General features: G+C 40.0%; 1 protein-coding gene across 2 annotated transcripts in view; it reads right to left on the bottom strand.

Annotated features, from left to right (window-relative positions):
• Positions 1–3,532: 3,532 nt before the first annotated feature.
• SCG5 (secretogranin V) overlaps positions 3,533–23,166 on the bottom strand; it is a 28,949-nt gene continuing 9,315 nt past the window's right edge. For both annotated transcript variants that reach the window (XM_085306684.1, XM_085306683.1), the window contains exons 3-6: positions 16,228–16,377; positions 13,206–13,318; positions 7,602–7,655; positions 3,533–3,748 (exon numbers count right to left, since the gene is read on the bottom strand). In XM_085306684.1, the coding sequence (XP_085162810.1) occupies positions 3,653–3,748; positions 7,602–7,655; positions 13,206–13,318; positions 16,228–16,377 (413 nt within the window). In that variant the 3' untranslated portion in view covers positions 3,533–3,652. The remainder of the gene's footprint in view (positions 3,749–7,601; positions 7,656–13,205; positions 13,319–16,227; positions 16,378–23,166) is intronic.

The following is a 23,166-nucleotide window of genomic DNA, read 5'->3' as shown; positions in this document are numbered from 1 at the left end:
TAAGTCTGTTTGGAAACCTTGGCTTAGGACTTTGGTCCTGTGCCAGCCGGCCATGCTCGTGGTGCACGGCAGTTCCACCTTCTGCTTTTGCCTTTCTTTTTAATTTTCATTTCCTTAGCCTCCAAGCAGGTCACTGGCCGCGGCCGCAGACTTTAGGGAGCTTGTTGGCGTCACGCGTGGTTAGAGATGGTCTTTGGCTCCGGGAAGAGGTTCTCGCGCTGTARGGGTGAGTCAGCTGCGTCCGGCTGCTACGGTCACCGACTTCGGCAGCTGTCGCAGAACGGCCTGCGGTTGCTCACCTTGTCGGGTGGCTAACCTTGCACGGGCAGCAGCAYGGCCGCACTTAGTTCGCACGGTGCTTGCCTAAAACTGAACTTGTCTTTTTAAACGTATATGCATGCATGCGGGAAAGGATTTGGTATCATTTTAAGTGTATGTATATGCACACATGTGGCATTAGGTTTGATACTGTTTTTTTTTCTTTATGGCATAGCAATTTCCCTTCCTATTTCTATCAAGCACGATGAATATACAATTCAACCTACTTGTCAGCCCCACTAGCCCGAAACCTTGGACTCAGGGGTCTGAAAATTGGAGGAACTGGCCTCATACTGATAGCTTAGACTTGGGAGCTTAGCTCTCACGGCASTGCAGGAGCTAATAAAGCAGCAAGCCCACTCGTCCCCATTCGGGCCGCGCGAAAGTGTGCTTTCCTGCTACGCTTTACATTTCTCTTTGGTGGTAGCAGCATCTTCTGCACCTGGCTACCTTCCCATTCTCCTTCCAAGCAGTTAATAAATCTGAATCTGCRAATTTGACAGCACAGTTATCTTTGAACTCTTTATCCTAATGGGCCAGAAATACCAGCACCCTGATTTCAGCTCTTACAACCATGTAAGAAAGAAGTACTGGTGCCAATCRTAGCACCAGTGTCACAGCATTAGAAATGCAATAAGACTTGGTCTAGTGAGCTTACAAGTAAAAACGGCCAGAAGATGCCAAGTTTGTTCTTGGTTGCTGTTGCTTTTTTTTTCTTTCCTCCCAACAAATTTAGGTATTTCAAAAATTTGTTTTTATACAGCATGAAAATGAAAACAAAGCCTTTTGAACACTTTCACACAGCTACTGGTTAGAGGCCTGATTTGAGGGCATGGATTCAAAGCGCTTCATAGTCCAAAAAAAGAAAAAGTGCTTTCTTCRTCCCCAACTCCTGGTATTTGGGGAAAGACCGGGTTTTGATGTTGCTTTGTCCACCTTTCTGCCCACTCAGTCTGACAGGTGAGGATATACCTTAGCAAAAAGCTTCATTTTTACAAAGTGAGAGTCAGGTCAGCTTTGCTCACAGCCCTGTAAGTAAGTGACATCCGAAGTGGCTCTCAGGACTCTCAGGAATTAGTTCCAGGTTTCTTTGGCTTGCTCCTAGATCGCTGGATTGATAAGATTATCAACATGGTTTTGTTAGGTGATTTTAAATGTGCCAATAAAAAGAAGCGTATCATTTATTCCCCCCCCTTAAATAATTCATTGAGTGTTTTTTATATTACTTTCTTCTGTGGAAGCTTTATAGCTTTATATTCTTTACTACTGAATTTATTAAAAGAACACATTATGTTAAAAATGTAAATACACATATATAAGTGTATGTATATACACACATACACCCCCAAAGTATTGTCTCATTAACAAAATATACTTTAATCTGCTCCATAACACTTTATTTATTTAACTAGCATCATACTTCACCAGACAAAAATAATGTTGCATGGCAATACTCTTTGTATAGCTTCTTTCAAGCCAATTGTATCTCAAAAACCTTAGAGGCAAAGCCTTTAATGCACCAGCAGTTTGTAAAATACCTGACAGCGTTCTGGCCGCCAGGCAAGGAAAATGCTAAGCAGCAGCAGCAGCAGAGGAGCTACTTAATTCACAAGTTTTGGGTTTGGGGGGGCATTTAAAGACAAGAAATTTCTAAATTGTATACTGTTTCTTTCGCCCGCTCTGCGCAGACCTAGCGCAGCCAGCCAGGCGCTAGGCGGGGGGCGAGTAAGCGCGAGCAGCAGCTCGGGCACCCGGGCTGCCCCTCACTCCGTTTCGGGCGCTGGAAGTGGAAGGAGCTCAAGCTCAGCACTTCACATCTCACGTCACGCGCAATTATAAACCTCACGGCATTACACGCTCTTCAGAGTAATTGTCTCTCATGGCATTTTTTTTTTTTAACAAGAAAGCAGGGATTCTGCCAAAAGAYGTTATAATTTAGCCCCCAACGTTACGGAACTTTGCAATCTGCCCATAAATAATTTGAGAGAGGGAACGACTCTGTGAATACATAATTTATTATGAATTACTCACTAAGTGCTAGGATAGGAAAAGCAAATGCCAGACACGGTCAGATTTGTGATGCTCTGTTAACTTTAACATAATGTGGAGAGGAACTTCAGTTTCTATTAGTTTCTTACGTATTTTGCGTAAGGGGTCGTTGCTATTTTGCTGGGTCTTTTTGTAGGACCAGTGAAGGAAAGCGTAGAACTTTTTAAAGAGATTGGAAGTTCAAAGCTATAAACGTGTTATTTTCCATAATCCCCATGCCATTTGTGCACTTGTTTGGTTTGTACTATTGCAGATGCATTCTGAAAATTACAAAATTTTCTATCATTAAGTATTTTCAGTGCATCTTTAGGAGAAAGAGAACTCTGCTGCAACATGGAGTTCCTCAGCTCCGCGGGAGGAAGGCTGTTCAGGCTTCCTGRAGCAGCGATGGCCACCAGTGTTATCAGAGTATCGCAGCTTTTCACAAGCTCATCAGCTGGATGATCCTGCATGTGGATGCAGCGTAAGTTCATACAGCTTTATTAAATGTCTCCACCTTTACCTGTAATATTCTAAGGACATTAATATTCATAACTGCTGTTACTCAGACTTAAAAAAAAAAAAAAAAAAAAGGCGGGGGGAGGATGAGTACTTTCTAAAAGTACCACTGGTAACGAAATAAGACATGTGAGTTCGGGAAAGGTGTGGACACAGAATGATTAAAACAGAAAAATATTCCAGTGGATAAACTCAAAAATCAGTTCTTTAATTTTTAAATTTGCACTGCAATAATTGAGACGGAGCAGCCTATGAAATATTTTGGAAAATGTCACTTTGCAAACCTTGTAGATTGCTTAAATGTTTATTAAAATAGACCAAAAGCCAAAATTCTCTGGGTAAAATAAATACTTTGTCTTTGCTAAGTAACAATATTTGTGAACAAAACATAAAACTATAATTTTCATGTGTCAAACATAGTAAAATTTAAGATTAAATGTTGGAGTCAGACTGGGCCTTTTTTTTTTACATCTGCCTATTTACAAGCCGCTCATTAAGACCATTTACCTCACATTAGCTATTAAAATGACTAATATTTTTAAAGTTTGCTCCATGACTAAAATAAAAACAACAGAACTGTCCTTTTACCATAGCTTAACAAAAAGCAGAACCATATTTTCGTTATCTAGGAGAACATACTGTTATAAATACAGCTGTTTTTCATCTACAATTATATAAATAATAAACAYGCTGCCACTCACAAGGATTTTAATAGATGATTATATATAAGCAATATTACGATCTAGCAGAAGATGGCATGAGTTTTCATCATTCATTTTTATTGTACTTATTCAGGACCCTTGTCTTCATCTGAAAAATGTGGAACAGACTTCTTCGCTACAACATTATCCAGTCGCTGTCCTTGCAGATATGGGTTCACACTCTGGAAAAGTTAAAAAAYAAATAAATAAATTGTATGTTTGTGTGTACGTATATAATCTATATATATATTTATATTTGYGTATACACACACACACACATATGTATTCAGGGAGATCTATAGAAGGTATCTAGCAATAGTGGATATGTATTTCTTATCTGTCAGATATTTATGGACTGAAAATAAGAAATTGCATGGAGTAAATCTAAAAGTCAGTCAATGTTTTGCTTTCCAGTAAGTTTTGGGTGCAAGAATTCAATCCATACCACTAAAAGGAGTAACTGCTACCTAGCCCGCAGTGGGGGCAAGTGAAGGAGGACTGTGCAGCACGTAGGACAGGCTGACTTAACCGCTGTCTTTTTGCTCCACTCCCCCTTTCCTCAGTTCAGCAGAGAAGCAGCAGATCTCTAAGCAGCTTCTCTAATTCTTGCAGCAGGACAGAACTTGTTAGGAACAGGCAGGTAAGSTTCAGTTTACATCACGGGTCCCTGGTGGACCCTATGCTGGGGATAAATGAGATACCGCRACGCTGGCTTTCACCATCGTCTCTTCTTCAGCCCATCTCCTCACCAGTAAACCCCTCCTCACTGCTTTTCGTGATGCTGAGATAAAAACTCTTCTGGCACAGAAACACAGCCAAGCAAGATTTTGGCATAGGAAATGGCTCTCACCATCGCCAGAACATGAGAAYGCTGAAAAGAAAATCCCTGGAGAGGGTTTAGCTTCACTTTGGGCCACGTAAGCAGCACAACGTGAGACTGAGGATGAACAGATCCTGTCCTCAACCTGTTTGGAGATGATGGTAATGTAGAAAGCCTCTGCCTGAATTTTATCTATACCAGTGAAATAAAAYGTATTGATTATATTTGCACCTATCAGTCAGATTGATGGAGCTTTAAAATTCACTCAAATACTATTTATACCCACTTTCAGGTCTCCTACAGTACCACTATAAACAGAATTCRAGTACTCTCTTTTCTAGTTCATGGATATGGAGCAAAACTGTAGTGTGTTGAGTTTTAATGCCAATAAAAATTATTTGCCTCTCTTAGGACAAACTCTGGAGGATTTGCATTTTCCACTATCTTCTGAATCTTGTCAGAYGATTATATCAGAGAAATAATTTTTCTTGAAGTATTTCTATACTTACTTCACCAAAAGTTGTAGTTCAGAAGTAAGCAAAAAAGCCTAAAAAACATGGATTAAAGTATTTATTTTGAAATATCCCAAGTATTTGTCAAATCTCTGGAAAAGAGATTTAGGATTTGGGATTTGTCTTTATGTGAGTTTAATACTTTGATTTTTTTCATGTTTGTTGAAGTTATCATTAATACTTAATCATAGTAGAGCTGTCCTCCTTGCTTTGCTGTAGTGTTTACTGATTGCTTTGCCTGCTACAAGTGAAAACAAACAAACAAAAAAAACATTAAGAGCCAGGAATGAATGTGGAAAATCCTTGAAAATAACACTAACACTAATTTGATGCTTAAAATTAGGGTGTGTTAAAAATAAGACACATGTAAATGATTTATTTATGTTTGTTTAAAGAAGTTCTGTTTAATGTTAATTTAGTGAAATTCAGCTGTTGCATAAACTTCTAGGAACTATTTGAAGATTCTTAGGAAGATTAATTGGTCTCTTGCTGGAATGGTACATGCTTGCTACTTTTTGAAAGTAGAATATAATGAGAAAACATAAAAAGTTTTGTCTTAACAGACAAAAGAGAATACAAAATATAATGCAAAATTTTTGGCTAATTTTAATCCTATACTACTGTGCTGAATTCAGAGTAATATGGCTCACAAATACCTTTGTGTACAACTTCCAAGATCATGGCAATGTGACTCAGCTATGATAGAACTTATGCTCAGGATATGCTTACATTTGGGATAGGACACTGGTCACATATAGAAACKGAAAACAGGCAGAATCGCTTCAGCTGAATAAGAGGTTGCTGTGGACCTCCTCGTCTTCCACCGCAAAAGTTGCAAAAAATCAACACAGCAGCAAACGATAAATATACACCTCTGCATTTTATAGAGTGCATGTATATGTTTAATATATACGTATGTGCATTCTCACATGTACGTGTGTTCATACACATACACAGAACGAGCAGTTTTGCAGAGCTGAGCAGTGCCTCCGTGACTGCTGCGCTACAGCATCGTAGCGGCACAACGGTTCCTCTGCACGGACAACCCAGGTCTCCAAAGGCAACTTGCTTCTAACGTAAAGCTGGAAAGCCGTGCTTCAAAAGAGCAGTTTGCTGCCAGCGGCCACCCCCGGTAAGAAGCTTGTTTGTGYGGGAGGGCAAGGACCACGGAGGGTGGTGGGAGGGGAATCAGAGGGGCTTCTTGAGATCTAGAGCATTACAAGCTGCCGTCGACGTCTCGAGGTTAGCCTTTTTGCTCATGAAGTGAGAACTGTGAATTGCTCGTTATTGTATTAGTAATCATTACAGTATTACTTTCAAAACAGTACTTTAAATAATGAATTTAACCTTAAATGACATGCCTCCACTACGAAGACAAATCTGTTGCAAAGCAAGGAACTGAGGCTTTGCCGCTGAAGTTTGAGGCTGTCCCTGGCCGCAGAGCTGCCACGCTGCCCAGCCGTTCTTTCCATTACACCAGTTACATCAGTCGGCACGCAGACAGAAAATGTATATATTTTCTTCTTTTTTCTCRTGTATATATTGCACTAATCCTACCTTACCATGCTGTTCTGTTCTAGCCATTAATAAATATTCCACATCACTGTCCTTAGAGTAGATTCTGCTTACTTTATAGACTTAAAATAAGGTGTCACGACTTCTTGCTTCTCTGTTAACAAACTTGAAAATCAAACTAAGCAGGAGGCAGATACTAAGCACACTCATGGAATAATCCTCAAGCTAGATCATTAACTTTTGATTGCAAAATGTTTATTACTTGTGATATGTGATTCAGTAAGAAAATCAACTCATCTTCTCACTTTCTGGCAAAGTTTGAAAGTTTTTTTTTTTTTTAAAAAAATCATCTTATGCTTTAGTTATTCCAAAGCAAATCTATTCCATTTACAATATAAACCCTGCTGTCATATTTTACAAAGTTACTTTCTGGCAAAGAACTACACTATAAAATGTAAAGCTCTGTTTTCTTCTTGTGAAAAAAATCTACCAGCAGCAAAGCTAAAGATTTTTCCTCTGCCTGAATGTGACTTTTTGAGAGAAGAAAGGCTTAAACTATTGAAAAAAAGAGAGAACATGGCAAGATGGACCATGCAAAAGTACTCTGCAAGATGTGGATCTCCTTCATTGTATTAGGGCCAGTGGGATGAGACCCCCTTCRTCTTTGTCAGCAAGCTGCTGGGACAAAGTGATGCAAGTTTAATTCTGGGGTAAACTTGAGTGTACGGGTATCAGTCAATCAAGTTGCTTCAGTGATGGCACCAGTTCTGCTGTCATTTACATGCAAACAGCTACTGACTYGCATGAGTAGCTGTAATTAATTAATTTTACCTATACTTTTAATGGGAAACTTCTTAAATTTAGTTTAAAAGAAAATTTAAATAATCTAAAATGTTTTTATGCAAACTGGATCTAATTAAAAAGACAGCTAATACAGTTTTTTAAATTAAAGCTTTGCATTCAAGTGCATCTCCTGAAAGCACTGCAACAAACTATTTAGAGAAATACTTCTACACAGCATTGCCAAGAAGCCTGTTGCGGTAGTTTATCGCAGAGATACCCTAACTTTAAGCATTATCYAAGCTATCATGCAGCTGTATTAGACCAACTGTTCGTTTCAGCAACATGATTTTAGTTTTTACTACCTCTATAGATGACGGAAAGGTAACAAAGTTTTCTGATAGTTACCCGCTTTCTTCTTTTTGGACCACCATTAATCTTCTCAAAGAGTAAACTCTTGCTCTGGAAAAAAAGGGTAGCCATCAAATTAATTAAACKTTCTTTTTTTTTTTAATGTTAGATATTAGCATATGAACAGTTAGGAGCAAGTTTAGATGGGTTTGTAAAGTTAAGGGAAAGATAAACCACACGGAGACATTTGGATACTGCTGCTAATATTTTGCTGTTCTTCCGGAGCAGTCCACGTCATCACCAACTAAACGCTCAGTAGTATTCCTCCACGTTGTACTGTACGCTTGTCTGTGTTCAAGGCACCAGCGCTTCAAGTACATGCTGGTATACTGATATCGATAGGATGTTCCACATGTAAAACACAACTACTTATTTAAAAATAAATAAATCAATATGTATTGATAAAGAGTCCTGTCTCTGGTACATCTTCACATTTGAGGTGACACCAGTACATGAGCAAAAATGTTTCCCTTTACAAGCGATTTTCTAATTCCTTTTAAAAACTGCAATCAGTGTCATTCCTACTGTTTTGTTGTCTTTGCTTATTTCATTCCAGATATCAACACTTCCCAGTGCAAAGTTCTGCTGAAGTCGGTTCAGTGCCAACCCTTTCTTTGTTTAAGTAGTGCCCTCAATAAAGTTTCTAAAAACCATTTGGTCTGTAACATTTTTAATAGAGTGAACCTTTTAAAAACTGCCAAAAACATCTTGGCAGAAAGGAAAGTTATGATGATGAGGGAAAAAATAAAARCCCTCTGACCATAGTTTATATAAATGCATCCACATATTGTTATATTTCATACAAGTAGTGAATTCTAATAAAGTCTGGAATAACACACACATGCTCAACACATTTTGTTTCAATTGTGTATTATGAAGAAAAACAAAACCAAAGCCTAACCTGAAAATGGAAGGAGAGAAGAATTACATGTATAAAAGCAGAACACTGTATAAACAAGGCCATTAATTCTGCTATAAACAACTGACCTAACGTTGATCATATAAATAGAAAGTGTAATTCTAGTGAGAGACAAATTCACCAAACATTTCTACCCTCTGTGCAGCCTTGATATGAGAAAAAACAAACATTTTCAAGTGTTACAATGAAATCTGCCAAAATTGTCTGTTTTGTACTTCTCGTGTACATTAAACCCCAAATTCGTAAGGCCTATTTCTTGCCTAACCTCAGTCATTTTATCTCATCTCTGCCAAAAGGGAACAGAGATGAAGTTGGCCAAGGGAGACATTCTTGGCTAGTCATTTATGCAAACTCACATAGGGAAAACTTAACATTAAAAACAAAAAAAAACCCAGAGATGTGTAGATTACTCTCTGTAGGAAACAAAGCACGCTGAAGTCCCTCTTCATAAACTATTTGACCTTATAATTTTCATTAAAAGGAAAAGTATTGTTGAAATTGATGAAAAGAACATCATGACTACTGCAGCTATTCCTATCACTCCCAAAAATTCCTTCCAGTTGAACTGTTCCTGCTCAGGAAAAATCATATTTTGCTTAGTCTGTTTGCAAGTGTTTCAAGGCCATAACTACTACTTTTAAGTATCATATGTAGAGTAAAGCAAATGAGATCAGGGACCATGAGCTAAGTGTGCGCTTGTGTGGTGACAGCGACTGCGGAGATGTGAAGCCACCACGTAAAGGCCTGATGACATCAGCTGCTTAATCTTCTTGGAAGTGCTTTTGCCTAAGAAACGGGGCACCGCGTTTCTCAAGGTAACCCTCATCCRGAGATACGCTGCACTTCTGAAGAGGAAATGTTGATTCAGAAGGAACTAAAGGGGGAGTCGTGTCACATCTTAGCCCTCCCAGGACTGCGGGGACAGGACACTGTCCCCTTGCTCCTGCAGCTTCCCTCGCACCTGGTCCAGATTCCTGGATTAGATATTATGGGTTGGGAYCTCTGCTGAAGAACACAGAGCTAAGACGCTTGTAACCAACTAACTAGTGCCAGGGAGATTTACCTCTATGTCTTCCAGAGGTCACTGAGATTAGTTTAAGTCAGCAATAATTAGCAGCTCTGTAATCTGGACTTGCACAATTATTGAGCAAAACTGGTAAGGCAAACTGCATTAGCAAGAGTGCACTCCTTGAGGAGGGCTTTTTCTTGTCCCTAAATCAGGCAATTTACAGCCTACCACTAATACCAAGCATGGCAATTTCTATTGCACCAAGCATTTACTCTCTAAACTCAGTAATCTGTATTTACTGTCTGAAATGGAAAAGGGATATCTGACCTACCATAACCCTTCCTAGCAAACTTCACTGCCATCCATATATTTATAGATCTGAGTTGGCAAAGAGAGATGCACTTAAGATTGTTCACAATAACTGAAACTGAAAAAAAGTGAAATCTGTGACTGACTGCTTTCAGGCTTTCATTAAAATTGGGAAGCAAGAGGTGGCAACTCCCTTAAAAAGGAGTTCAATTTTGTGGCATATTTCTATCCCTGCTTTCCATTTATCTTTCTTTGTACTGGCTTGGGTCCCTCCCATGTAGCTGATAAACAAAACCAGCATTATTTCTACCCTGAGAGTGAAATGTTATTCACTGCTTCAATAAAAAGAATTGTTGAAAAACATCATTGCCTTTTAATTTTCTACTTGTACTGAGAGTCATATCAGAAAACCTATCTGAACTTCCCWCATCTTTTTAAACTCACCCCTCTCCGCATAGCATGGGAACAGTTAACACTTCAGGTTTCAATAAACCTAAAAAAATCATTTATATAAAAAAGTAAGTTGTCTTCGTGAAAGTCTTTCTAGATGCCAACAAGACTTCTACAGATGCACTCCCTTAAGAGTCAAGATGCAGAAAAGATACCCGCCAGATGGAAAACACCTTCCTCCAGCAAAGGAAGTCTGAACTAAGAAAGAAAGTGTTCTGGGGCCAGATACCTTAGAAATGATAGCTGCACACTCAGGCAGAGACCTCCAGAAGTCCTGTGTCTTACCACTCCCATTGTCCCCTCTACATTTTCCCCATATGAGGGAAAAAGAAAGAATCTCCACTATGGCAGGGCGTGTGGGAGCCGTGCTGCTCRGCCTAGGAACAGATCATGCGCTGCGATGCCCCAGATGAGCACATTGACATATGGAGAGGTCTATCAARGACAGGGGAGGGAAAAAGGAGGAAGAATTTTTCTACCTCAGTATATGTTTATTATGATTTACATATTCATACTTTCATATGCATTAGCAATTATTTATATATAATATTTAGCATCTACATAGACTCATAGATTTTGCTGTATGAGAACTTCCAGAATTACTTCACAAAATGTGTCCACACTGCAATTATAGAGTGGTTCCTTTTACCCAAGGGTAAGGTACAGGTCCCACAGCTTTGCAAGCAAGACATTAAGTCACTTACAGTTCAAAGCAAAACAAAAAGAATATCTGTTTCTTCCCCATTGCTCACAAACAAGCAGGTCTTTCGTTAACTTGCTAACATAACTTGGGTTTTACTGTGCTTCTGCTGAGGAACGCATATTGGCTCTTTGACAGCCCATGTCCGTGGGACCATGTCACCACCTCAATGCTCTGTGGCACCAGGGCACCAGGAGAAGYTCCCCCAAGAGCTGAGGGCAGGCGCCGGGATGCTCCGGCTCGGAGGGCTTCGGACCGCAGCGACAGCCGAGCGCCTCCCAGAGCGCCCGCGGTTTTGCGGAATTGTCTACAGCAATGCAGCACTACATCCCTTACGGGTACCTGGTCCTAGGTAGAAACCGAGGTAGAAACCTCTGCTGGTGACTGCCGAGGTAGGAGTCAGCTACCGGCACAGGGGCTTTGGGGGGTGATGTGGATGCGCGCAGTCACCCACCACGCGGCTCACCAGCTGCTGAGTTGGTCATTTATGACCTATCTAATCCAGATGCCAGTAATGACCTAAAACTGGAAGATCTCATCTGCTTTATCTCTTTATCGCTCTTCTATAAACTCTCAGTTAGCTAATTTTTAGAGTGCTTTTCTGCTCTTATTTTTCCACAGGGGGAAAAATAACAAAAACATCTATAAAACCAGATATCATTATATTTCCTAATCTTTCTAATGTGTAGTAATATACAATGAGGAGGCAATCGGGGCAATACTCCTGAATCTCGGCAGAACATTTGATCATGTACATTACCAGCTGTTTCATCTCTAATTAAAAAGATCTGGTCTTGGCTATACTGCAGCTAGATATGATTACTGTTTGGGACCTCGCAGTCTGTTTTAAACCATGCGTGAGTAGTTTTTTCCCTGAATTAGTAGTGATGGATGGAGAAATGAAAAAAGGCCAGTATTCACTAATGATTACCTACCATTTGTTAAGTATATATGTTGCTGATGACAACACAGTATGTACCCTGATTCTGAAACACTGCAATAGGCCAAAGATTTGGAGAAGCGTTTTTATAGTCTTCAACATGGCATTACGAAAATAAATTRCTTATGAATAATAAGAAAACTAACAGCATTATCTGGCATAAATAATAAAGTTCACCATCTGGTGTTTTTAAAATAAAAACCTTTGATGGTAATTACTTAGAATGCAACAAGAGTTTCCAAAATTTGGATTTTGGCATCATTCTCTCTAGAAATTTAGCACTCACATAAGTAATTAAGGCTATAAATCTTATACTGGTTTGATTATAAATGATGAATCATTGTCTCATGATTACAGCAGGAAAAGAGTCTGCCAAGCATGTCCATTTACCAATATATGCTTATGGAACACTGGGTTAGAGTAATCTTAAGTAAAGTGTTATAACAATGTATAATGAGATTTCATGATTTGTTCTAGAAGCATAAATTATGACCATTGTTATTGTTTTCCTGGCGCCTGAAGATGGATTTGAGATTGGACGTTTAACTGATGTAATCTAAGATTAAGCCGCAGAGCTCTCTTTGGAGCCTCTAGCCTGTAGAAATAATCTTCCTGAGTTATTTAAGTCCTTGTATGCACAGAACAAGGTTCTTGCCCTTAGTGTAGCTGGTTGTATTTATTACATGCAACGTACAAAATGGGTTTTTGATAGCAATATGGTAATATTGTTCCAACCAAACGTATTGATGTTCTTCTGCTTTCATGCAAGCAAGAGGGAAGAGAAGGGGAAGAGACAAGGCTGGATCACTCCGACGAGCAGTGCCTGGCGGGCGCCGCTCCTGCTCRAGGGCAAGCCGTCCGCCCCTCGCGCTTCCCACCAGCTCCCGCCTTATTGGTACCAGGCTCCGAAAGAGCCTCACTGAGCTCCTCCTGTCACTGCCTCTCAGAAAGGCAGTGTTCACGTGTTCACTTTCGTTTGACTTGCGGTTTGTTGCATTTATCAAGCACACACATAGTTGTCATGTATTAAGACAAGTAATAAGACAAGGATTTCTGTTTACTTTTAAYTGACTTTTCATTGATTGCTTTCCATTTTTCTTTGTCATTTTTTTCTGTATTTTTAGGGGTAAGTTCATCTTTTTACACAGTTACCCTAAGGGTGGTAAGTTTTCCAGCAATGAATATAATCTTCTCCTCGAGGCTTCATTCTATCTCATACAGCAGACAATACCCAACATGATATGCAGCAAAATAACAAAGAATTATGTACTCACCCACTTGCCCATGTTGGGATAGTCATGCTCTGGATCAAAAAGGTGTTGGTGCAGCTGGTATTCTCTACTGAACTCTGCTGTGTCCGGGGTATTTTCTAGACACCCATCATCAACTGTAAAAGTATGTTAAAAAGCACTGAGTGCTTCGTAACTTTAAAAATACACTATGAACATGATTTAGCTTCTTAAATGCAATTATGCAATAAAAACATTTAGAGATCTAGATGACTGGAAAATATAAGTTTTTTCTTCTTTTGAAATAAGTTTGTCATTTTTTTAAAAAAAATATAACAAAATGAAAGTTCAAAACTAAAYATTTATTTTCCAAGCCTCTCCACCTCCCCACCCTATTTTCTTAAAATCAATTATTGAAACTAACTTTAGATAGAACTGCACGTTATTCTGATTCAGGGAGGTCCTATTTTTATTTTTAAATGTCCACAGGAAGTGGTAGAAATTATTTCAGCAATACTTTTGAAGCTTATGGTACAATGACTCTGTGAGCAAACGCAGAATTTCCTCTACTAAGTAGCTATTCATGGAACTCCGTTGCTGGTTTGCTACTTTGTTCAAAAACGGCTGAAAATCATTTACACATCAGAGGTTCCCATAAAAATATAATGCAGCAGAAGTTTTATGCTAAAGACACTTCTGAAGACTGGCAGCTGATCTGGGGTTTCCAGGAACATCTTTTAATTTCAATGCATGGTTCCACAGATGGTGCCACGCCAGACACAATACCCTTTTTAAAATTTGCTTATGGACTTTTCATCAAAATGAAGTGATCTTTGCATTAAATATTCAGAAATATTAGCCTAGAGCAGYGCTTTGGATGGAATCTGCCCCTGGCGTTCTCTTGTCTTCACCAGCACTGTGTGCTTGGAGCATCAGGTCCTTCTCAGACATGCCCAAGGGGATCCTCGCACCCGGGACCTGATGCTGGGCATCCGAGCAATGAGATCTGCAGGAGACAGACACTCCAGAAGGTGCACCTGTGGACTTTCCTTTCTGTCCTTGTGTGACCATCATGGAGAAAGATTTGCAGATGGATTATCTTTTCTGCAGATGTAGGAGGCAGTAAAGGCTTAAATTAAATATGAATTGAASTCAGTGTCCTGAGGAGGTTAAGTCCAATAGATCCTGCTTTCTCTCTTTTCTCTTTAGGAGGGAAAAAAGTTGCCAATAAAAAACAAGGAAAAACTAACCATGCCAGCTAGCTAGGAGTTGGTCAGAAATCATTAGCGTTTAACAAGAAGCACTAAGAAGTTATTTCTGTCTCGCTGGGGCAGGGTCATCTCAAGCTGAGAAGCAGGTGCCACAGAGGTGTGGTGGATCTTGTTTGCAGTGTCTGTGCCTTTTGTCAGAAAACACGAAGAGGAGCTGTATGCCCTCTGTGACTGCTAGTCAAAAAGTCTTCAAGCTCAAGTGCTTGAGGCATATGTATTCCCGCTGTGGAATGTGCATATGCAGACAGTGACTGGAAAAATTGTTTTCCATTAAGCAAATCCACAGACCTGATTGAGGAAGGCCTCTCATAATTTGTACGCATAACACAGTTTTAACAGTCACCACTTGAATTTCCATTTAGGGCTCTGAAAAACATTTTACTCTAATCCTAGTAGATATTATCTCCGCTCACGGTGTACCTATGACAGAGCAGCACTTTCCTCCGAATTCTCTCCATGTTCATATCTGACTCTATTGCTTTTGCTAACAACTTTTATTTCACCTAAAGAAGAAAAATTGGAGAGATCTGCAAAACCATTTCTCTGAATGCCAGGTTTTTATTTTAGTTATCTAATCACTAACCGAAGTCTGATGGGCAAGCATGCGAGACAAAATCTATGCATATGCCTGTGTGTGTGAGGAAATGTAAAACCATCATTTGTAACCTGTCAGATAATAGCTACATTGAACAAAAAGGAAACTTAGATATTATTTCAAAAGAGATGCAACCATCATCACCAAATGGGCTGTAATAGAAAACAGTAGTGAGGGCTTTTGGAAATCTTTTGTATTTTTGAATGAAAAGTGAAAATACCATTTGCAAAACTTTTCATGACAAATGCTTATTTTCTGATCACTTCCAAGCTAGTTAGAACATTTTAAAATAAGAATATGGACACCTGCTTTGCATTATCCAAATAACATAAATGAAGACTAAACAGAAAAGATTTTGAAAGGATCTCTTAGTTCACAAATGAATAACGAGAGAAAATGGAGAACTCATTCCCAGTTCCAGCTCCCATGGCAGCCAATGGGTGTTTTACTACTGCTCTCAGTACTGGAAATCGTTCCTTGGCTCAAATAACAGGAAAAAAGAGCAGTTCCCTTAGGATATGTCTATATCATGCACATGTAGTGCTACATTAAAGATCCCTGAGCACTAGGCACACGCATGGCTTAGCATATGCACCACTCCAAGCTAAGGGATGTAGTGTGTCCCACATACAATACCACTCCAGCCCTCGGAGACTCTATTACCTCTCTTTCAGAGCAAACTTGCTTGTAAGGAGTTAGGGTATGTCCACGTAGTTCTCCATTTCTTGGCATAGACATACCCTCAGTGAGCTATAAAGCCGTGTGGATTGGAGCCAAGGTATCTTAAATATTGACTCATGGTCTGGGTTGGAGATCAGGGCAGACAGTTTCATTCCTCTGGCACAATGAAAGTCTCTAAAAAAAGGGTAAATCTCATCTGTACAGAACGATAACTTTTTTCAGGGGCCAGCCTAAAAAAGCACTCCCTCCAGAACAAGACACTGTCATAAATCTCACCATCCTCTACTTGAAGGTTAAGATGATTTCTTTGACCTCACCTTCTGTCATACAGCAATACAAAAGTTACATATAACAGAAAAAGAAAAAAGCTCATCCAAAATACCCAACTGCTCACAGTTCTGCTCTTAGGGCAGAGAAGGAAAGAATACATCCATGACCGATCACGTTGCTCTGCTTAGTACAGCACCGAAGACTCAGCAGTACAGTGAGGAGAGATGTACGAAGGCCATAGCAGAATTACCTGTTTTTCCAATGGGGCAGGGGTTTGGAGGGTCAGGATACCCTTGATCTTCACTGAAATCCTTTGGTATATTGTCTCCTGTCAGCTCAGCCACAATATTTGGGATATTGCCGTAAGGACCCAAGTGCTGGAGACCTTCATGTGCACCACCTAGCAAAGAAGATTTATACAGATGGTTTTTTAAAAAGATTAAAAGTTGAAGTACTTTTGTTTCTTCAAGTAAGATTTCTTGATTAGACTTARATTTTAAAAATACATACAAATGTTTCAGAAAGATTAGATTACAAAGACCTCTTTCAGAAGCACAATCCTGTGACTTAAATCAGATCACTTCGGTAATGAAAATTATGARACAAACTCAGCCACTATTGATCTTACTGGTCTTTTTTCCCCTCTTAACTATGTAAGTTACAGGTAAAAAAAAAGCAAAGAAAAAGAAGCTTTCATGATTAGAGGCAGTAACAGAATTAAAGCATTTACTGCACAATCATCCTCATTCACTAGTAATGTTCCTGTTCACTTTAGCAAGTAATAGCTTAGTGAGATATGGCAAGACAGCATCATTCCACAGAAACAAAGTTAATCACATTGTAAGAAGAAATAATACTGTGTAGAGCCTAGAATTTCTCATTTTAATATTTACAATTTTATAATAATAACGTATATTGTTGATATTAATTTATTATTAACCTTAATTTATTAATCTATGTGAAAGGAGCCGAGAAATTATAGCAAATTTTTTCACAGCTAGAAGAAACATTTTTAGGTCAAACTGCTTCTTAAACGCAAATCTGAGTTTCCTGCACTAATGGTGAAAACTGATTAAGAGTCCCCATAGTCAACGGAAGCTTACACACGCGCGCCTACGCTTTAACCGTTACGGTGTGAAACATCACGTTCAGTAGGTTTTGACTTGATAGGTTAGTTCTAGATTCGCCCTAGGGCACTCGGAGCACCGTGGCTCCACGGAGCTATGGTCTGCAGCGCTGTGACAGTGAAGCAGGGGGTTATAGCCCAGCAGTGAAGGAGAAGCGAAGGCGTTTTCCGTTCCCGGGCAAACGCGCGCAGAACTGGGCTGGCACAGCGAGCCAAAACGGGCAAGAGCAGACTGCAAGAGCAGAGGAGCTGCAGAGATGTATAAGAGCCAAGATCCTCATTCGAGAGCTTGAACAAACAGGACTGGTGTCTTATTTTAACGTTTTGTAGCATTAATATCTTTAAGCATTAATTCGAGCTCTGCAGAGGAGCGACAGTGCAGCTCCCCCCTTCCTCCCCGCGTCTCACCTTGGGCTCCTTGCCTTTGCCAAGTACGGGCTTCCATGAAGGTTTCGGGAAGCAAGTACAGCCCACTTTCCTTCTATTTCTTTCTACAAATATTTATCTGCTCCAGTGCATGTATTACTGGCCAAATGCATCTAAATGCTAAAGCCCAGCTGTCTGAGTTTTCTAACTACTATTTTACAGTGTTCTTTTGAATTTAAGACAAATAAAAACTTAGTTTCAAATAAGCTTATTTTCTCTGCCATAAAATAAACACCACACATCCTGCAGCAACAGCTAATACTATTACTGAGTCCTGAGAAGGTTGTGTGACAGCAGAACAATGTTTTTTAAAACCCTGTATAATGAAGGATAACAAAATACATTCAACACAGAAATTCTACTGACAAGGAATGAGAGGAAAAAGAACTTGAGAGGGTGGAAAAATGTGAGTTAAAGAGTGAATGCAGACACAACCATATGGGTAAACAGCATGGTCATTGCAGTATCACCAAATAGTCTCCAAATTTTCATAGATCTAAAAGATCAAAATAAAACTTCTGAACATGAAAGCTGCATCAGAAAAATCATTCAAATACTCCTGTCCAGACTTATAAATAAATACYGCTACCATAAGTTTGCATGTTTGATGTGGCTAGGCATCATGAGCTAGCATAGTCACTTTCAAAAATTGCTAACATAAGGTAGTCTTCACAAATTATGTACCCATTTCTACATTTAGAAGTGGCAGTTGAGTCAAATTGACTAGATTTCGCAGTAAACAATTGGGAGCTGACTTTATGGCACCAGCGGCAAGTTAGTCTACAAGCACATATATTCCAATTTATTTACATGATAGACTAAAATCTGATTAAAAATGCTAATTTTTCCTCCTCAAATACAAGTTTTTTATTCTGTAGTGCAATGTTTGAGGAAAGTTTTACAGATGTGTAACAAACACAAAAAGAAATACGAGGTTTTCTCTTGCAGCTGACCATGACTTCTTACTGAAACTGAAATATAGTTACACACACTATCACTTCATTATACACTTATAGACCATAGCGAACACAGAGATGATGCTTGTAAGAACAGTACAGATTCACAAAAAATGCTATAGTGATGAGATTAAAAAGAGCTGTCTTGTGATACCTAATGTAGAGCATAAAATATTTCTTCTGTACAGAGCTCCCGCATATGAAGATTGATTGCATATTTGTACGTAAAAACATCAGGTTATGATTCTGCTGTAAACCACATAATCAATACGTGTTTGTATACCCGATATACATCGTGGTTCACTGTGGGACAATCCATCAGATACAAGCGTATCTGCACTCGGGCTTGGTGCAGACCTCTTGGCACCAAAGCTTCATCCATAAAGAAAACAGAGGTACTTAGCAGGCTCCAGCGTGCTATATATACATGTAAGTTTAAACTGACTGCCAAGAATTCCCTTGACTGAGTACAAAACAATCTTTTTATATTAATATAAAGGATCGTTTCCTTGAGGTATAAATGTTCAGGATTGTTTAAGGGTTTTTCCTTTCTTTCCATAAGAACTGGAGATGATAGCACCTGCTCTGGTGCCATAATTTTGCACGCTCCAGTGATTTAATAGTGTTAGCAAAGCTCGTTCCTTGTAAACTGTGATAAATAGTCCACTCAGTATAGACTGCAATAGTAAAAATAAAATGCTGTGACTATACCAAATAGGGGTATTATGTACAGTATTTCACAAATTGCATTAGTTTTGGTGTTGTAATGTTACTGATTTGAAGAAACAGAGTAGGATTATATATACTGCAGCTACCAAGTCAATACTGTGATACAAAAATATATACRGTCATCTAAAAAGACAGCACAAGATGAGTCTCTTGAACCCGGACGAGACCTTGAGGCACAAACAGAGCAAGAGCAAAAGCAAACAGGACTGAATATTGGGGAACCTGCCATCATTCCCTATCGAAGGGAAGCATGAGAGATACCACTGTTAAATCATCTGAAACTGCACTAGCCAAAACCTGCAGGAACAGGACAGAGAGCAATCCTTTACTGAGAAGGGATGGGATAGCTAAATTCATGTTTTTCCCATCTCTGCTTGCTTGCTGTATGAACTGGCTTCTGTGTGCCACATACAAGCAAAAAAACACAGCTCCCTTCCAGGTGCAGGATGTTTGTGTGAGCATGGGCTTATTTTATTTCCCTCTGCAGCACAAAGAGCTATTGGTTTAKGTCTTCTAGATTGAAGTCAATATTCCATAATTAAACTTTGGATTTCATTTGAACTGCTACATATATGTGCCATCTTCTGGCCTCRGTATAAATGAAAATAAAAATGAAACAACATGTCTCCCTCTCTCCCCCCCATAATTCTGGAAGGGTCTTTAATCATTTCAAAAAACTGTCTTATCACAGTTTAGAGATAMTGGGAACTGACTGTAAATTTAAAGTATGCACATTTTAGTTCTTTTCTCTGTAAAAGCAACACTGTCTCTGCAGGTGCGAGGACATCACAACCCCTCWGCTCTAAACCAGCACCAAGAGCAACTAGTCTCCTGCCAGTTTTGATTTCTGCCCTGATATGACACCATCCAGTGTCAGTCCACTGAAGTTCGAGTTGCTGCTACCCATGTGCGGGTAGCAGAAACCACAAGTGAAACAAGCCTGCTGGCGGGAGCAATCCTCCACATCTATTGTGCGAGACAACTCCAAGGCAAATCTGCCTCTCAGTCTAAGCAGAACAGGCTTCCACCTCCTCCTCTGGATAGGGTTACCCCTTCTACAGCTTCAGGGCAGMGGTGACTTGGCCAATCTTAGAAAGGAGAAACAAAATAAAACAGAACATGAATGTTAGTTGTGCATGAATAAATCACAGATCCCAAATTAAAGCCCGTTAACTTTAAACTCACGTTAGCGGTCTGAGTTTTCATATTTTTGCTCTTAAATGTCACGGAGCAGATCCTTAGCGTCCGAGCCTTTCCCAGCAGCAGAGAGGAGCAGCAGCCCTGAGGAAGAGCTGCACCTCTTACCATCTTGAGCTCCGCAAACATGAAGGCCAACGTGAGCTGCAAGGGAAGACTGSAATATCCTTTCCCACTTGTGCAACAATCCTGGGGGAGCCAGTGCCAGCAAGAGATGTAGTGTATCAAAAATCCGGCTGACATGCCCCTTTTTGCTGTATTTCTCACACGATGCTAGGTTTAGGAGGTGACAGGTATGGAAATGCTATGCTGGAGAAGAAATCTCCACATGGGGAGATTCTTCTGGCAGCTCTTTGTGGCTGCCTTGAATTTCACTAGACATGCAAAGGGACCTTTGCTGCCTGAAAAGCTCTATCAGAGGGTATCCAAGGCTGGTCTCCAAGATCTGCATGTATATTAGCTCTCTGCTGTAAGTCAGTTCATGAAATGGAAATAGATAGCAATACGAGATGCAAAACCRTCTTCACTACCTTGCAAAATGTTTTGTTAATCTAAACTATTGGTCCTTATCACATTTTCCAGTGTGYCATTCTCTGGTACAGAGATGTGCTTTTTCCTTTCACTGTGACATCCTTTCCATGCTATCCTGGATTAAGCATTTCTGTCACAGTCACTCTGCAGTATCTGCCTTTCCTGTGTCACCACCACATTCAAAAGCACCCCTAGTCAAAGGCAAGTTGGCCACTATGCCTCCTACAGGAGTATCTTTATGTGGTACCACATGCACTATATTCTTTTTTCCTTTCATTTATCAGCTGCAAGATTCCCCATCATGCRATATAATTAATTCAAATTGTCCCAAAAATCTTGACTGCAAAAATGGAAATAATATGTTTTCATTACCCTTTCTAACATCGCTATAAGCTTGGCAATCTCAACGTCATTCTTCCCTCCTGCATCTTCAGCTAGCTTCATCCTAGAGAATCTTACTCTTCTCTGTTGCTGTGATTGCRTCAGGTCAGGAAATGAGGGGCACACAATAAATTATAAATTCTCAGGTTTTGTCTGTTCCACAGAAGCTGCTAAATAGGTGAATAAGGAAGGGAATATGCTGGAGAAAGAGCAGAGAAGAACCAAGAATGGAAAAATGCAAACACAGCCAATTTTAATAGCCCATTCAATAGCAAGTCTGGGGAAACCCAGGAAAACAACTACTCGTAGACAAGTATTCCTGATTCCAGACTCAGCTTCTATCTCTTAGTGGCATAAAGTTTCTTAAAACTGGAGATTAATTTTTCTTTTCTTTGCAGGGGGGAAAATTCCTTTCAGTGTGTTTTTTAAAGTTTTAAGCACACTTGTCACATAATTACTGACCTTGTTTTCAGTGAATGATTTAATTTTTATCCCATATTGCTAACAGCACAAATACTTAGGATATGAAATGCTTTTCTTGTGAAAAGGTTAGGACCAAAGCAATGCCCGTGCGCCTCTTACAAAGAGCTCMTAACAGTAACGTCCATGCCACCGTTATTCGGTATTCGAATTGCGCACACAGTGAAGAAAGCAGCAGCACTCCCGCTGACAGCACACAAGCAATCCCTCACGTCTCCCTTGGTCGAACAGTGCTGTCATGGAGTCTAATAATTTGCCTTTCAGTCTAAGCAGAAAGCTTTCCCATCTCACTTACAGATAAGGGTATTCCTTTTACGAGCACAGCACAAGCKGCAGGCTGCAGCAACAGCCACCTTTTCTCACACTGACTTCCAGCTACTAGGCATCAGCAGAGTCACGGAAAAGCACGTCCAGCAAACAGCATGCGCCTGTACCTGCCTGATGATCATCTTGCTAATGGCCACGTGTGCAGTGCGTGGCGTTGTGAGCCAAGGCAACCAAAGAAGCTGGTGACCTACTTTATCCCATGAGGGATGGGTCATTATTTCAATCCTACAAACGCAAATATACCAACGAAAAACTGGAGCACTTTATTCACTGGCATTGGCCAATYCAAACAGCCCATCAATGCCAACAAACTCATAGAAAAGTACTTCTTTCATGCCTGTAWTATGAAGCATGGAGGTACCAGAATTGCCTAAAGGAGGTCCATATTTTCCATGTACTGTTTTGCTGTACTTCACGAAGTTTATCACTTCTTTTTTTTCATGCACACTGCTCAAAGCCCCCAGATGGTTCTTTAACACATTTAATAGCTTTGCACTTCTGTCTGACAAGTGCCACCAGCGCAAACTTTCTCATTCCCCCAAACAATTACGTCTTGACCAACTGCAGTGTGAGGTTACCAGGGTCCCAGGTCTCCGCTTTGGTGAGCTGGGATAACCTCACAACTCTAGAAACAGCAGCTTTAAAACTTCTGCTGGCACAGTCTGAATCAAGACAAGGGTTCCCGTGCACTTGAATAGAAGTGTAGGCACAGGAGAGTGGTGAGATGAAGAGCCCTGTGGCATAAGGTGAGGCTGAATGCTGCTCTTTGGCACTGCAGAGCAGTGCAGTGCTACCCTGACGTACTGAAAATCCCAAGGGGGAGAAACTTSCCTCTTCCTCCCCTCTGCTCTTCTTCTCCTTCATTCCCCAAGCAGCTGTGAGGACGCTGCTGAAAGCACTCTCAGAATCATGGAATGGTTGAGGTTGGAAGGGACCTCTGGAGATCACTCCCCATGCAAAGACCTCTGGAGAGTGCCAGAGAGCCTATCTTCTGCTCGCTACACCACAAGCAAGACAAGCAACAATCGTTTCTTTG

Source organism: Rhea americana, unplaced genomic scaffold (assembly GCF_003343005.1).
Source record: "Rhea americana isolate MKP2758 unplaced genomic scaffold, rheAme1 scaffold_245, whole genome shotgun sequence".
Taxonomy (NCBI): Eukaryota; Metazoa; Chordata; class Aves; order Rheiformes; family Rheidae; genus Rhea; species Rhea americana.
This window is presented reverse-complemented; position numbering and strand designations above follow the sequence as displayed.